This window comes from Thamnophis elegans, chromosome 2 (assembly GCF_009769535.1).
Source record: "Thamnophis elegans isolate rThaEle1 chromosome 2, rThaEle1.pri, whole genome shotgun sequence".
NCBI classification, from domain to species: Eukaryota; Metazoa; Chordata; class Lepidosauria; order Squamata; family Colubridae; genus Thamnophis; species Thamnophis elegans.
In genome coordinates this window covers 11892639-11908319 of record NC_045542.1, presented here as the reverse complement: position 1 = coordinate 11908319, position 15681 = coordinate 11892639, and the positions used below count along the sequence as shown (strand labels likewise).

The 15681-nt window shown below is 43.2% G+C and overlaps 1 protein-coding gene across 1 annotated transcript; it reads right to left on the bottom strand.

Annotated features, from left to right (window-relative positions):
- Nucleotides 1-12955: 12955 nt before the first annotated feature.
- On the bottom strand, nt 12956-13903 carry LOC116503693 (olfactory receptor 1L4-like). Its single transcript, XM_032210261.1, has one exon. The coding sequence runs from the start codon at nt 13901-13903 to the stop codon at nt 12956-12958; it is 948 nt and encodes a 315-aa protein (XP_032066152.1).
- Nucleotides 13904-15681: the final 1778 nt, after the last annotated feature.

The window sequence follows — 15681 nt, the reverse complement described above, 5'->3', positions numbered from 1 at the left end:
TCAGGGGAGGCAGGGGAGGCAGAGCCTCACCACTGTCATCATGAAAAGAAAAAAAATGTAAAAGGAAAAAGGCAAGAGCTGAGGTCAGGCTGAACTAGTTGCTGCCAGAGTCACCGTGGATGACTCTGCTTAACTGTAAAAAAAGCCTCTAAAAAGCGCCCTCTACAGGAGGAGGCAGGAGAACGATGTGCCTCATCTAGTCTGACTTTAGGCGTTTTATGATCACTCGAGCAGAGTTAAGCAAGGGTTAAAAGCAAAAAAATTCCTGACGTAGGTGAGGCACGTCATTCTCCTGCCTCCTCCTGTAGAGGGCACTTTTTAGAGGCTTTTTTAAACAGTTAAGCAGAGTCATCCACGGTGACTCTGGCAGCAACTAGCTCAGCCTGACTTCAACTCTCGCCTTTTTCCTTTTACATTTTTTTTCTTTTCATGATGGCAGGCAAGAGCAGAGTTGAAATCCTCTCTGAAACAGCTGGAAAAGGTACGTGTGGGTCGGAGGGAGGGGGAGGAATTCAAACCTCATCCTCAAGTGTAGATCCCGCCCCAAGTGTAGTTTAATTGCAGGCAGAGCCACGTTGCCTTTTCAAACACACACACACACTCACACACAGACACACACACAGAGCTGGATAAAACTATATAAGCCCAGCTTCACTGATTACAAATTTGAAAAGGCAACGTGGCTCCGCCTGCAATCAAAGGCTCCCCTCCTGGTTCTCTGCCTCTTCTCTCACCTCAGCCTGCAAGCAGCAGGTGAGTGGGTGGGTGGGCTTTATTGTGTTTCAGGCATTTCCCACCCAGACAGCAGGCTGCATTTGCAATGGTGGAGTATGGCAGAGGAGCTGCTTTCAAACCATTGGAAAATATATCCAATTCAAGTTCTGTGTTTGTGTTTGTTTGAGAGAGAGAGTGTGTGGGAGAGGGAAGGGGGTAGGAGAGATAGTCCAATCAAACTTCTCTCTGTGTGTGGGTCTGTTTGAGAGAGGGGGGAGGGAGGGAGAGAGGGAGGAAGGAGGGAGAAGAAAAAGAATGAAGGAAACTTTCACAAAGGAGAAAAACAAATGCTGTCGCTTTAAATCAGAACTGAGCATGCCTGGCTGTGGAATTCTGGGAGTTGAAGTCCACATGTCTAAAAAAAAATTTGAAACCCACCACTGTGTCAGTGCCTCACCAGCCATAAACCTCACTGCACGTCACTGCTTGGAAGGATAGAAGGCTGAGTCAACCTTCAACCCGGTGAGATTCAATCTGCCAAACTACAGGCAGCCGATCAGCAGAAGTAGCCTGCGGTACTGCAATACAAACACTGCACCACCATGGCACTACTACTACTACTACTACTACTACTACTACTACTACTACTATTTTCTTATACAAGTCTGACAAGTCTGAGAGTCTTTTGTCTGTGTATAATTTATGTTTCTGCTGCTTTTATAGATTAGTTTACACAGTTTATTTTGTTATTTTTTAAATTTTCTATGTATTTTATTAAAAGTCAGCCTATTTTAATTTTGAAGGAACCAGGTTAATCTCCAAAACTGAACACTTCAACAAGAAAATAATTATGGAAGCTATCGAAATAGAGAAACACCCCCACAACATGAATAAATGTGACGATACCTCCTGCCTACCAGACATTTGGAAACCAGCCTTAGTCAACAAACGAGCCCCACCCACCACCCAGGCTGTTACAACACGAAACAACAATAGAAACACAGCCAGCACCAATCAGCATCAATCTACCAATCATGATACAACCACACAACCAATCATTCCATTTACTGAAACAAAGCCAGCACTCCACACACCCCCACCAAGATTTATAGAAAGGCGGCATCTCTGGCCGTGCTTTAAGCCAAAAACACCAGCCTGAAGATGGCGAGTGAGACCTCGCCGAAATGTTGCCAAGACAATCTCAATCTTACACTGGAAAAGACCCGAATACAACAAGACCAGCATACCTACACCTGTGAAAATCTACAAATATATATATGTATATATGTGTGTGTGTGTGTGTGTGTGTGTGTGTGTATATATATATATATATATATATATATATATATATATATATATATATATATATATATATATATATATATATATGTTTTCTGAGGTTTTCGCGGGTGTTAGTATGTAGGTCTCTAGTTGTTCGGGTTTTCTCCCGTGTAGAATTGGAGATGTCTTGGCGACGTTTCGACGAAGTCACATTCGTCATCTTCAGGCTGCTGCTGACTACTTCAGGTTTGGTGTTTACAGGAGTAGTGTAACTACTCCTGTAAACACCAAACCTGAAGTAGTCAGCAGGCAGCCTGAAGATGACGAATGTGACTTCGTCGAAACGTCGCCAAGACATCTCCAATTCTACACGGGAGAAAACCCGAACAACTATATATATATATATATATATATATATATATATATATATATATATATATATATATATATATATATATATAAAACATACATACACACATACACACACACACACACTGGAAGAAATAGTAAGGAGGTGGAGTTGGCTCCCAAATGGAGAGTAGTTACATTAGGGAACTTGATAATATATTTCACAAACCCAAGTGACATAAGATTGGAGGATTAATGCAAAGCATAGATCTTGGGACAAATGGTATTTAATTTCATGCAAGGAATACAAACAGTATCTCCAGCAACTGGGGGAATCTCCTCAAATTTTCTTTATTGCGACATATGACACTAGTTATTACAATTATTTCTTTCTACTTCTGTGAGATGGAAAACTAGTACTTGGACTGTTTGTGGTGGTGAAAATTGTTAACTAACAAAAACACTTAGAACTATATACCGCTTCATAGTGCTTTATAGCCCTAAGCAGTTTACAGAATCAGCATATTGCCCCCAAAAATCTGGGTCCTCATTTTACCAACCTCAGAAGATGGTAGGCTGACGTAACTTTGAGCTGGTCCAGATCAAACTCCTGGCTGTTGATAGAGTTAGCCTGCAATACTGCAGTCTAACCACTGCATCACCCCAGCTCCTCATATCTAGAAAATTCTCTGTCTATCACTTTAGAAATGCCTTGGAAGATAAAATGCTTAATTGAATGTTGAATGTTTGTTGAATGTTTGAATGTTTATTTCATTTATATGCCGCCCTTTTCCCCCGAAGGGGGACTCAGGGCGGCTTACAACTCAAACCAAGGAAGGGGGGATACAGACAAATTAAGAACAACACAAAAACAATACATGATTTAAAAACACACAACAATCATACCATTCGAAACGGGGGCAACGGTTCTTTAGCCCCAGGCCTGTCGGAACAGCCAGGTTTTAAGGGCTTTGCGGAAGGCCTGGAGGGTGGTGAGGGTGTGAATCTCCACGGGGAGTTCGTTCCAGAGGGTCAGAGCAGCCACAGAGAAGGCTCTCCTCCGTGTAGTCGCCAGTCAACACTGGCCGGCGGATGGAATTCGGAGGAGGCCTAGTCTGTGGGATCTAATCGGTCTAGTGGAGGTAATTGGCAGCAGGCGGTCTCTCAAGTACCCAGGTCCAATACCATGAAGGGCTTTGTAGGTGACGACTAGCACCTTGAAGCGTATCCAGAGACCAATAGGCAGCCAGTGCAGCTCGCGGAGGATAGGTGTTACGTGTGTGAACCGAGGTGCACCCACGATTGCTCGCGCGGCTGCATTCTGGACTAGCTGGAGTCGCCGAATACTCTTCAAGGGCTGCCCCATGTAGAGCACGTTGCAGTAGTCCAGTCTAGAGGTCACAAGGGCACGAGTGACTGTAGTGAGGGCCTCCCGGTTCAGGTAGGGACGCAACTGGTGCACCAGGCGAACCTGGGCAAATGCCCCCCTGGTCACAGCTGACAAGTGGTGTTCAAAAGTCAGCTGTGGGTCCAGGAGGACTCCCAAATTGCTGACCCTGTCTGAGGGGCGTACTGTTTGACCCCCCAGCCTGAGAGATGGAACACTTGGCCGATTAGTAGGAGGGAAACACACCAGGGGTCTCACCGCCGCCGCCTCGCGGGGGGAAAGAACCCCTCCCGAAGGGAGGCGGTAACAACTGCCTGGATCCAGCCCCGTGTCACCTCCCTGCTGTTAGCGACCAGCCAGGAGGGGCACGGGTCCAGTACACATGTGGAGGTACTTACAGCTCCCATGGCCTTGTCCACGTCCTCAGGGGTAACAGCTTGAAAATCAGTCCAGTGATGTCCTGACAGATTCTCCCCTGGTGCCTCAGCTGGCTCTGCACAATTGGTGTCCAGGTCCTCCCGAAGCCGAGCATTGATATGACAAACAGCCTTCTACCACCATTAAGCAGCTAATTGAAGTGTCTGCCTGAGCTATGGCTTTATGGTATACCATGGCAGAACTGCAAAGTGAGCAGATTAACGATGGTGTCTTAAGAGGTGGGGCTCCAGTTCAAATGAAAGATATATAGAAAGCCACTCCAGAGGAGACAGGTTTCTTCCAATGTAGTAGTCTAAAATGTAATGTATTTGAATAAAATGATTATGTGATACTGGCTGCTAATGGATCTCTCTTGCAAGGTAGAGCTGAGGAATACGTCCAATTTCTCGCGGATAAAGTTGCTCGGCTTCGGATGGACCTGGACTCCAATTGCACAGAGCCAGCCGAGGCACCAGGGGAGAATCTGGAGCGACATCTCTGAATTGATTTTCAACTCGTTACTCCTGAGGAAGTGGACAAGGCCATGGGAGCTGTGAGTACCTCCACTTGTGCGCTGGACCCGTGTCACTCCTGGCTGGTTGCGAACAGCAGGGAGGTGACACGGGGCTGGATCCTGGCGACAGTTACCGCCTCCCTTCAGGAGGGGTTCTTTCCCCCCGCATTAAAGGCAGCGGTGGTGAGACCCCTCCTGAAGAAGCCATCTTTGGATCCAGCCATCTTAAATAACTATCGTCCAGTCTCCAACCTCCCCTTCGTGGGGAAGGTTGTCGAGAAAGTGGTGGCCTCTCAGCTCCGGTGGTCCTTGGATGAAACTGATTATCTAGACTCCTTTCAGTCTGGATTCAGGCCTGGCTACAGCACGGAAACTGCTTTGGTCGCACTGACCGATGATCTCTGGAGAGCCAGGGACAGGGGTCATGCCTCCGTCCTAGTGCTCCTTGACCTCTCAGCGGCCTTCGATACCATCGACCATGGTATCCTTCTGCGACGATTGCGTGAGGTGGGGTGGGAGGCACCGTCCTTCGATGGTTCTCCTCTTACCTCTCGGAAAGGTCGCAGTCGGTGTTGGTTGGAGGGCAGAGATCGACCCCTAGGCCCCTGAAGTATGGGGTGCCACAGGGTTCGGTCCTGTCCCCCCTCCTGTTTAACATCTACATGAAGCCGCTGGGTGAGATCATTCGACGGCACGGGATAAAATATCACCAGTATGCGGACGATACACAGTTGTACCTGTCCACCCCGTGCCAACTCAGTGAAGTGGTTGACATGATGTGTCAGTGCCTGGAGGCTGTTAGGGTCTGGATGGGGGTTAACAAGCTTGCACTCAATCCGGACAAGACCGAGTGGCTGGTGTGTTTCCCTCTCAACAATTGGCCAAGTATCCCATCTCTCAGGCTGGGGGGTCAAACTGTACGCCCCTCAGACAGGGTTCGCAATTTGGGAGTCCTCCTGGACCCACAGCTGACTTTAGAACACCATTTGTCAGCTGTGACCAGGGGGGCATTTGCCCAGGTCCGCCTGGTGCACCAATTGCGTCCCTACCTGAACCGGGAGGCCCTCACAACAGTCACTCGTGCCCTTGTGACCTCAAGACTGGACTACTGCAATGCACTCTACATGGGGCAGCCCTTGAAGAGCATTCGGAGACTTCAGCTTGTCCAGAATGCAGCCGCGTGAGCGATTGTGGGTGCACCCCGGTACACCCACGTCACAACTATCCTCCGCAAGCTGCACTGGCTGCCTATTGGTCTTTGGATACGCTTCAAGGTGCTAGTCGTCACTTATAAAGCCCTTCATGGTATTGGACCTGGGTACATGGTATTGGACCTGCTGCGAATTACCTCCAACAGACCCATTAGATCCCACAGACTAGGCCTCCTCCGAATTCCATCTACCAGCCAATGCCGATTGGCTACCACCCGGAGGAGGGCCTTCTCTGTGGCTGCTCCAGCCCTCTGGAACGAGCTCCCCGTGGAGATTCGGACCCTCACCAGCCTTCAGGCTTTCCGCAAAGCCCTTAAAACCTGGCTGTTCCGACAGGCCTGGGGCTAACGAGTTTCTGTCCCCGCTCGAATTGTGTGGTTGTTGATTGTTTTTAAATTGTTGTTGTTGTTTGTCTGTTGTTTTCCTCCTGTTTGTATCCCCCCCCTTACTTTGGTTTGTGAGCCGCCCTGAGTCCCTCTGGGAATAGGGCGGCATAGAAATGCAATAAATCAAATCAAATCAATAAATCAAAATATGTTGCAAAAATAATTATACAGGGATGGATGGATGGATGGATGGATGGATGGATGGATGGATAAGAGGGTTTCTGCCAGTTCAGCCTGGATCGGGCGAATTGGTAGTGGTGGCAGGAGGAGGCTCCGCTCACCCACCCAGATGCTTCTGCGCGTGTGCAGAACCATCACACGCATGAGCAAACCAGTAGTAAAATAAATGGAAACCCACCACTGGATGGATGAATGGATGGATGGATGGATGGATATATAAACATAGAGGTTTTTTAATATAAAGGACATAAAACTTATTGAATTATATGAGAAGCTAATTAAAAGTTTGGAATAACCTGGAATAACTAGACCTAACATGAAAACAGTTGTCGGCTTAGCAAGAAAAGATGGATTAGATTCAAGGATAAGCAAGCAGGTGCGGGGGAATGTGTTATGAATTTTCTGTACCCGAAACATCAAAAATAGTCTTCTCAAGAGTTGTTCCAATTAGACTATATTGCAATAATTTCAGTAATAGAAAAGGATTGGCAATTTCCAAGTATAAATCTTTACAAAGTCTAAATCCTGTTGGAAATTAACCAAGGAGAGAAGCAACCTGGATGTCAGGCCTGCAATTATATTCCTTTTAGAATTTTGGCCTGCCACACTTTCTCTTATTTCATTATGCTGTTTTATTAGTATAGTTGATGGGAGGGGAAATAGAAGGAGTAGGATTGTGGAATGTATTGTTTTCATTCCTTTCTAGAAGCTGAAGGTCATCTTTTGTCTCCGTACTATGACATCTGACCAGAAGCAGCTGGTTGCCAGCGTGGAAGAAGAAGATTGGACCATGTGATGGATTGTGGGTGTGGGGACAAGATCATGAACTTTTAACTGGGTGGAATTCTGATGTCATTTCCAGTATTGGGATTCCATAGCATGATGCCAACATGTACCACCAATATGCGGACGATACGCAGTTGTACCTGTCCGCCCCGTGCCAACTCAGCGAAGCAGTAGAAGTGATGTGCCAGTGTCTGGAGGCTGTTAGGGTCTGGATGGGAGTAAACAAGTTAGCACTCAATCCAGACAAGATCGAGTGGCTACTGATGTTCCCTCCCAAAGATTGGCCAAGTATTCCATCTCTCAGGCTGGGGGGTGAAATTATATGCCCCTCAGAGAGGGTTCGCAATTTGGGAGTCCTCCTGGATCCCCAGCTGACTTTAGAATACCATTTGTCGGCTGTGACCAGGGGGACCTTTGCCCAGGTTCGCCTGGTGCACCAATTGCGACCCTACCTGGATCGGGAGGCCCTTCAGACAGTCACTCACGCCCTTGTGACCTCAAGACTGGATTACTGTAACACGCTCTACATGGGGCTGCCCTTGAAGAGTGTTCGAAGACTTCAGCTAGTCCAGAACGCAGCCGCGCAAGCGATTGTGGGTGCACCCAGGTACACCCACGATACACCTATCCTCCGCGAACTGCACTGGCTACCCATTAGTCTCTGGACCCGCTTCAAGGTGCTGGTCGTTACTTATAAAGCCCTACATGGCATCGGACCTGGGTACCTGAGAGACCGCCTCCTGCCAATTACCTCCCATAGACCGATTAGATCTCACAGGTTAGGTCTTCTCCGTATTCCATCTGCCAGCCAATGTCGGCTGGCGACTCCCCGGGGGAGAGCCTTCTCTGTTGCAGCTCCAGCCCTTTGGAACGACCTCCCCGTGGAGATCCGGACCCTTACTACCCTCCCGGTGTTCCACAAAGCCGTTAAGTCCTGGCTGCTCTAGCAGGCCGGGGGGCTTTCGGAATATCCAGCCCCACGGTAACTGTGAATGTTGTGTATTTTTAAAGTGCTGTTTTGTTTATTTATCCCCTTCCCTTGTTTATTGTAAGCCGCCCTGAGTCCTTCGGGAGTGGGTGGCATACAAGACCAATAAACATCAACATCAAACATCAACATGTCTGTCTTATTAAATTGGAACTTTAAGGATAGCTCTGCCTTGGACTCTGATTTAATTCTGCATGATATCTGACACTGAAAGGTAATAGTTGAACATGTTATTGGTTTGTCAATCAACAATAACAAACAGAGGACTGATGATATGAGATTATTTTGGCATTCATTTAAAGCCTATATACAGACTAAGATGAAAGCTCATGCTCCTTGAAGGAAAAAAAAATATGAGAGACTCACTTTGTAAGAATAAGAAGTAAACGATGTTTTGAATGCACATGCTGGGAATCACAGTTTGTTTTATGTTTTTATATAAAAGACAGATCAAGTATATATCTTGAAAGCTAAATTGTATTTGGAAAAGGAGAAAAATCTTTTAAACTATTGTCTTCTCATTTGAAGCAATAGAACATGAAACTTGAATTTGTTGAATCTATTCCTTCATGAATGCTCCTGTGTTGAAATAGTATAATAGTAGTATAATATTTACAAAAGATATGCTTTGGGATATCTCATATCTAAATTATATTAAATTAATCCCCAGATTACGTCATTTTACACATACCTATATTCTGTTAATGTATCTTTTGAACAGATAATGCTTTCTAAAATGGAATAAATTTTCCAGAATTGTTTGATATACTCATTTTTTTAAACACTAGTAAATCATTGAAATCTAGAAAAGCCTCTTGGTTGGATGGGATACTCACAAAGTGATATATAAAAAGAAAAACTTGGCATTTATTTTGTGAAATAGAGGCCCTTCCAGCATTATCCTATGAGGCTTACATTATGGTTATTATGAAGGGGAAAGGACCTTATAAATTCTGTAAACTATCATTAATATTTTTGTTAAATCTTGATGCCAAGATTTTAAGAGCCACTTTATTACAAAGTTTACAGAAGGCAAACTTAAAAAAATCATCTATCAAAGTCAGCTTTTATGAAAAGATGTCACACTACTGATAATATTAGATTACTGGTGGGCATATTAGCATTGTAAGCTAATAAAGATGAAATAACTGTTCTGGCTTTATTAGATTCATAAAAAACCATTGATATGATGCAAAATTGATACGGCACAAGTGATGACAAAAAAATGAATTTCCTGCTGAATGCATATCTTGGATTACCATGTCTTCTTCTAATCCTTCTGCTAAAGTAATCACTAATGAGATTAAGTCATCAGCAATCAAAGTGAGAAGTGGAACATGATGAGGATTCCCCATCTCCTTTAATGTTTAATTTAACACTGGAAAAATTGATAAACTGAAGTGGTCCTTTTTAGCTGTCTCTTCCTCCTCCTCCTCCTCCTCTTCCTCCTTTTTCTTTCCTTTTACATGCTATCTCACTGAAGTCACTCATAGTATATTTTAAGAGGCTAAAAACCAGGAGACCATGGCTTCTGGTCCCACATTAGGCACAAAGCCATGTGGGTGATTTTTTTTGGCTAGTCTCTCTCTGTGTGTGTGTCTCTTTATCTGTCTCTGTTTCTCTCTCTCTCTGTCTCTGTCTTTCTCTCTCTGTCTCTCTCTCTCTCTCTCTCTCTCTCTCCCTCCCTCCCTCCCCCCCTCTCTCCTCAGAAGATGGTAATAGCAAGCCAATTGCCTTTTTTAAAAAAAGTTTCATAGAAAATGCACCAACTTGTCCAGGCTGTTTCCAGGAGTTAAGACTGACAAAGGCAGAAACAAGGGGGGGGGGGGGAACTATAGTAAGGATGGGTAGGGTGAGTACTTTTCTGCATATCTGTTATGAATATTAATTATTTTAATTGCCATTTACTTTGTATCATAACATGAGAAGCATTTAGCATCTTCTAAACACAGGGAGATATTATTTCAAAGGAAGCTGAAATTGGTTTCTTCCAGGAACCTCTGTCTTTCAACAGAGAAACAGATATTTTTTTAACTTATGGGTCACAATGTCTGTGAAAGATATGACCCATTTACTGTGGGGAGGCACAATTTTATTTTTAAGCCGATCAACCTTGAATGAGCAAAGTAGTTGTGTAGTCAAACCACCTCCTACTTTTCCTGCACCGAGAATCCCAAAGAAATCAACAATTTTATTCATGTAAAATTCCTTTATACTTGTAGTAGGGAGTTATGATAGGACAAAATCTGAGAATCTTTGAATTAAGTGGCAGAGATGTATGTCAGTGGTAATATCAAATATATAAGAAGCATTGCAATTTTTATCAGTTGATTTTCCGACTTGATGTTGAAGAAGACTCTCAGATAGTCATTTACAGGGTCACTCAGGATAATCTTCAGTGTAATATTTCTTTTGGATTATAATTTATTCCACTGATTAGAATATTTAAAGCCCTGAAATCTATCCATTGAGAAACAAAATAGGTCAATCAAACTTGACATCTGTAATGAGGTGCACTCACAATCTCACATGGGCTGTGGTAGGTTAATCCCCACTGGCTCCCACAACTGAGTCTTTGAACTCACTACCCACAGCACCAATATATCTCTCCACAACTCTGGGGAAGAATGAATTTGGTAATGCTGCCAATCAGATATTTTATTCCAGAAGATGATAATAGCAAGCCAATTGTCTTTTTTTAAATGTTTTTTTAAACCACTTCCTGTAATGTGGAACTCATTCTATGTGGGAGCTGCACCATTTCTCTAGGAATTAGATGCCTACCTAGTATTTCATATGTTTACATAATAGAAATCTCACCCAAAAAAAGTCGAGTTCTTTTTCCTACAATGACCCTCATTGATTTGTCAAGTTCTTATTGTACATATTGAGAACCAAAAATGACAGGTTAAAAAAATAAGAAGGAGTGGTGAAATCCACAAGAATATATCTGTAACTCTCTACCCCCAGCCACCTGCCTGTTGTAATCAATATGCCATCAAGGATTGAAGGGTCAGTCACAGTGGTTTTGTCCTCCACATCTCTCTCCACACACACCTCAGAACACCTTAGCATTGTTGAGGGAAGAAGTAAAAACATTTATTAGACAGAAAGCAGAACAAAACACAAAACATAGCGAGGCCTCCTTTCAAAATCGATCACCATTTGATGAGAATTTGTCACTGGCAGGCAGATCTGGAAGACTACGAAGAAGTTTTAAAAGTTTTAAAGAGAGGCAAGAGATCTGGAGGAAAGCATTTCCAGGACGTGGTGGAAATCTCTCTCCCTGGAACCCATATCTTCATGATACAAAGATTCATATCTCGTAAGCATGCAAGAGAAAATTGGCTTCATAGCAGAGTAAAAACACGCAAATTGATAAAATAAATTCATATCGGCCAAGGTGTAATCCCATGCTATTAAGTAATTCAGACTCATTATTTCATTCAAATATGAAAATTAAAACCCAGAATGTAAAATATGAACATTCTGGAAATTCAGGCAATTTGGAGATTATACAGGATACACTGAGATTACAGGTAGTCCTCAATTTATGACCACAATGGAGCCCAATGTTTTTGTTGTTAAGTGAAAGATTTGTTAAGTGAACTTTGCCCCATTTTATGACCTTTTGTGCCACAGTTGTTACGTGAATCACTGCAGTCGTTAAGTTAGTAGCACAGTCAGAGGTGGGTTCCTACCAGTTCGCACCTATTCGGTAGAACCGGTTCATCAAATCTACCGAGCCGGTTAGAAGAGGTTCCACCAGTGGACCCGGAAAGCAGGCCACACCTACAGAAGAGGTTCCAAACTTTTTTGAAACCCACCACTGGTCCTTGGATAGGATTATTCTACACTATCATACTCATATTTATAAAACTCAGTGCCTCTGTGAAAGGGAAGGATGACTACTGCGTTTGTGGTGCAATCAGAACATTGCGTGTGTAAAAGTTGTTTTAACGCAAACCAAAGATGCCTTTTAAAAAACAAGTTTACATCATATTATTATGCATGCCAGTGCTGTGTGTAAGGTAATTTAAGGTGGTTCTGACAAGTGTCGTCGGCATTTTCATATCTGGTCACATGGGTGGCAAGCCACTCCCACAAAGGAGGCCACACCCACAGAGTAGGTTCGAACAATTTTTGAAACCCATCACTGAGCATAGTTGTCAAGGGAATCCGGCATCCCCATTGACTTTGCTTGTAAGAACGTCACAAAAGGTGATCATATGACCCCAGGACACTGCAACTGTCCTAAATATGAGTCGGTTGCCAAGCATTTGAATTTTGATCACATGACTGTGGGGGATACTACAACAGTCATAAGTGTGAAAAATTGTCATAAGTCACTTTTTCCAGTGCTGTTGTAACTTTGAATGGTTACTAAATGAACTGTTGAAAGTTGAGGACTACCTGTATTAACGTAAGATTAAAAATTTATGAAATCATTAGAATGGAATAGTATTCATCATAGGAACAATACAGCATAAAAATGTCATCTTTCAGAATCACAGTAAGAATTGCATTTCAGAACGAAAGACATAATATATGGAGTTTATAACCAACAGTTGGCTTTCTTAGAGAATCCTTGAAGGAATCTTTGAAGGAAAAAAAACAGGGCTTCTATTTTCAATCTGGAACAACAAAAGGTATATAAAACACCTCAACTTTTATCTGAATTTGTTTACTGGTTTTACAGTTGATTTGCCGTTTCTGTTGAGGCAGCATCGGTTTCGTTACAGTTCAGTTCTTCTGAAACCAGCCTCTTAATATTCTTTTCATTGCCTCATGCATTGTACGGTTCCTCAGGCTGTATATGAAAGGGTTGAGCATGGGAGTCACCACAGTGTACAAAATTGATGCGATTTTCAATGTTGACCCAGCATAAGTGGAGGACGGGCGGATATAGATGCCCAACAGAGTCCCATAAAACAGAGCAACGGTGGTGAGATGGGAGAGGCAGGTGGAGAAGGCCTTGTATTTCCTGTGGCCTGGTGGTATTTTCAAAACTTTGAACGCAATGAAAAGGTAGGAAAAAATGATCAGCAAAAGGGGTCCGAGAAGAATAGCAGTGCCTTCACTGACAAGCAGCATTTCAACCGATGAGGTGTCAGAGCAGGAGAGCTTCAGTAAAGGATGGAGGTCACAGAAGAAATGGGGAATCTTTCGGGAAGCACAAAACTTAAAATTACACATGGAAAGGACGTACAGAAGGGAGTGGGCATAAGCCAGGAGCCAACATACAGCAGCCAGTTGTATGCAGAATCTGTAGCTCATGATTGTCGCATAATGCAATGGACGGCAAATGGCTACGTAGCGGTCGAATGCCATGGAGGCCAGGAGAAAATTATCCGCAGCACAGAAGCTCACAAAGAAATACACCTGTGTCAGGCAACCACTAAAGGATATGGTGTTTGTGCAGGAGAGCAGGTTCTGCAGCATTTGAGGTACAATGGTGGAGCTCAGTCCAAGATCAGCCAATGACAAGTGACAGAGGAAGAAATACATGGGAGCATGGAGGAGGCTAGCACTGGAGAAGATCAGCAAGATTATCACGAGGTTCCCTAGCAAACAAAGCAGGTACATACAGAGGAAAACAGGAAAAAGTAGTCCTTGAAACTCCGGAGAGGAAGAAAAACCCAGGAGGATGAATCCAACAAAGTTGGTTTGGTTCTCCTGATTCTTTTCCATAAGTCACCTGAAAATATTGATTTTTGCATATTTTATTTACACATCTGGTTTGTGTTTCACCCTAAGACATGAAGGAAAAGAAGTACAGTACTTGAGGACATGGGGGAAATTTCTGAATTGTTTTGATTTGTATTCCCAAAATGGGGCACATGGGGTACATTTATTTCAGTATATGTCTGGCAATGGTAAAGGCATACATAAATTTCTTTGAATTCACTTTATGGAACATAAACTTGTAATAAACAAGATTGATATTGGACATTTAGTATTCTATTGTGATTGCTCTTGGACTCACTGAATATAGGTTGTTGTTATGCTGTTTTATTTATGGCTTAGGCATGTGTTGTTGTGAGTCAGATGTCTAAATAACAGATGTTGCTTAATTATTTTAGGACAGTTAAAACAAAAGAGTTTTATGCGGCTTCTCGAGTTTGGAGGAATGACATTTCAAATTGGGGGTGGTAATTAAGGTAATCCATTCTAAAGTGATGTATACTCAGTTTAGAAAATATCCTCGCTTCTTTATTCACTCTTGTGGTCTGATTTAGAAATAGTTGAAATGAATGATGAGTGGCTTTTCTGAATCAGGATGTGTCTGGCTAAAGAAGCTAACCGACTTAGAGTGTACTTTTATAAATATCTATTGAAAAATATAATTGTGATGATATAGGGTATTACAAACAAAATTATTTCATTGTTTCTTGCCTGTAAGATAGTCCCTTCTTCCTCTGAAGTGATAAATACTCAGGCTGAAATGGCCCATTTAGTACCATTGAGACTATAGCAAGAAGCAATGAGTGGAAACTAATCAAGGAGAGAAGCAATTTAGGAGAAATTTCCTGACACTTAGAATAATTAATCAGTGGAACAGCTTGCCTCCAAAAGTTGTGAATGCCCCAACACTGGAAGTCTTTAAGAAGATGTTGGATAGTCATTTGTCTGAAGTGGTGTAGGGTTTCCTGCCTAAGCAGGGGGTTGGACTAGAAGACCTCCAAGATCCCTTCCAATTCTGTTATTCTATTCTACTGCAATGGATCGTTCATCTGTTTCATCTATCCTTGTGTGTCCTAACTGGCAGCAGCATCGTGGCTCTTTGTTGATGAGCAAGGGTTGTGTTTAGGAAATTCTGTATGCAAAGCAGTTACTCAACAGCCTTTCTCCAGATTCTGTGATTGTTTCCTGTGCTATTAGCTACAGCAGGACAAACCAAATTCTATTCATAACAGTCCTTTTCAACTTCCTTTTCTGGACTGCTTTCTCACCTACATTTTAATATACCATTCCTGTCTCTTTCTTCCAGTTTGCAAAAAAAGGGGGGTGGCATTTGATGAGGATAAATTGAGCAAGAATGGCAGATAGAGGAACCACACAACACAATGGCTCTTTGTTGCATTTTTACAATACAAAGTATTGAGAACCCTTTGTAGATAAAGTTGTCTCTAAAAGTTAGTGTGCTGTGTAAATGATCATACAGAGGCCTTCTACTGAGGCAGAGCTTTCATCCATTACCCTCCAATCCTCAATGCCCTGATTGGTCCTGGATGGGCTCCTTCTGACAAGCACTTTTCCCAGCCCAAATCTGAAGAGGGAGGAGGAGTTCTCTTGCGACATACAGCCTCTTCTCCCAGGCTGAGGATCTCCTATTTAGCAGAGGAGTCTAAACAAAAGAACTGAAACCTTCCATTTACAATGTCTTCTCATTGCTGCATCACCTTATTTCATGGCCTCTATACATACCACAACTTTGCAAAAGTGCAGTTCGTATGCAGGTAATTGGA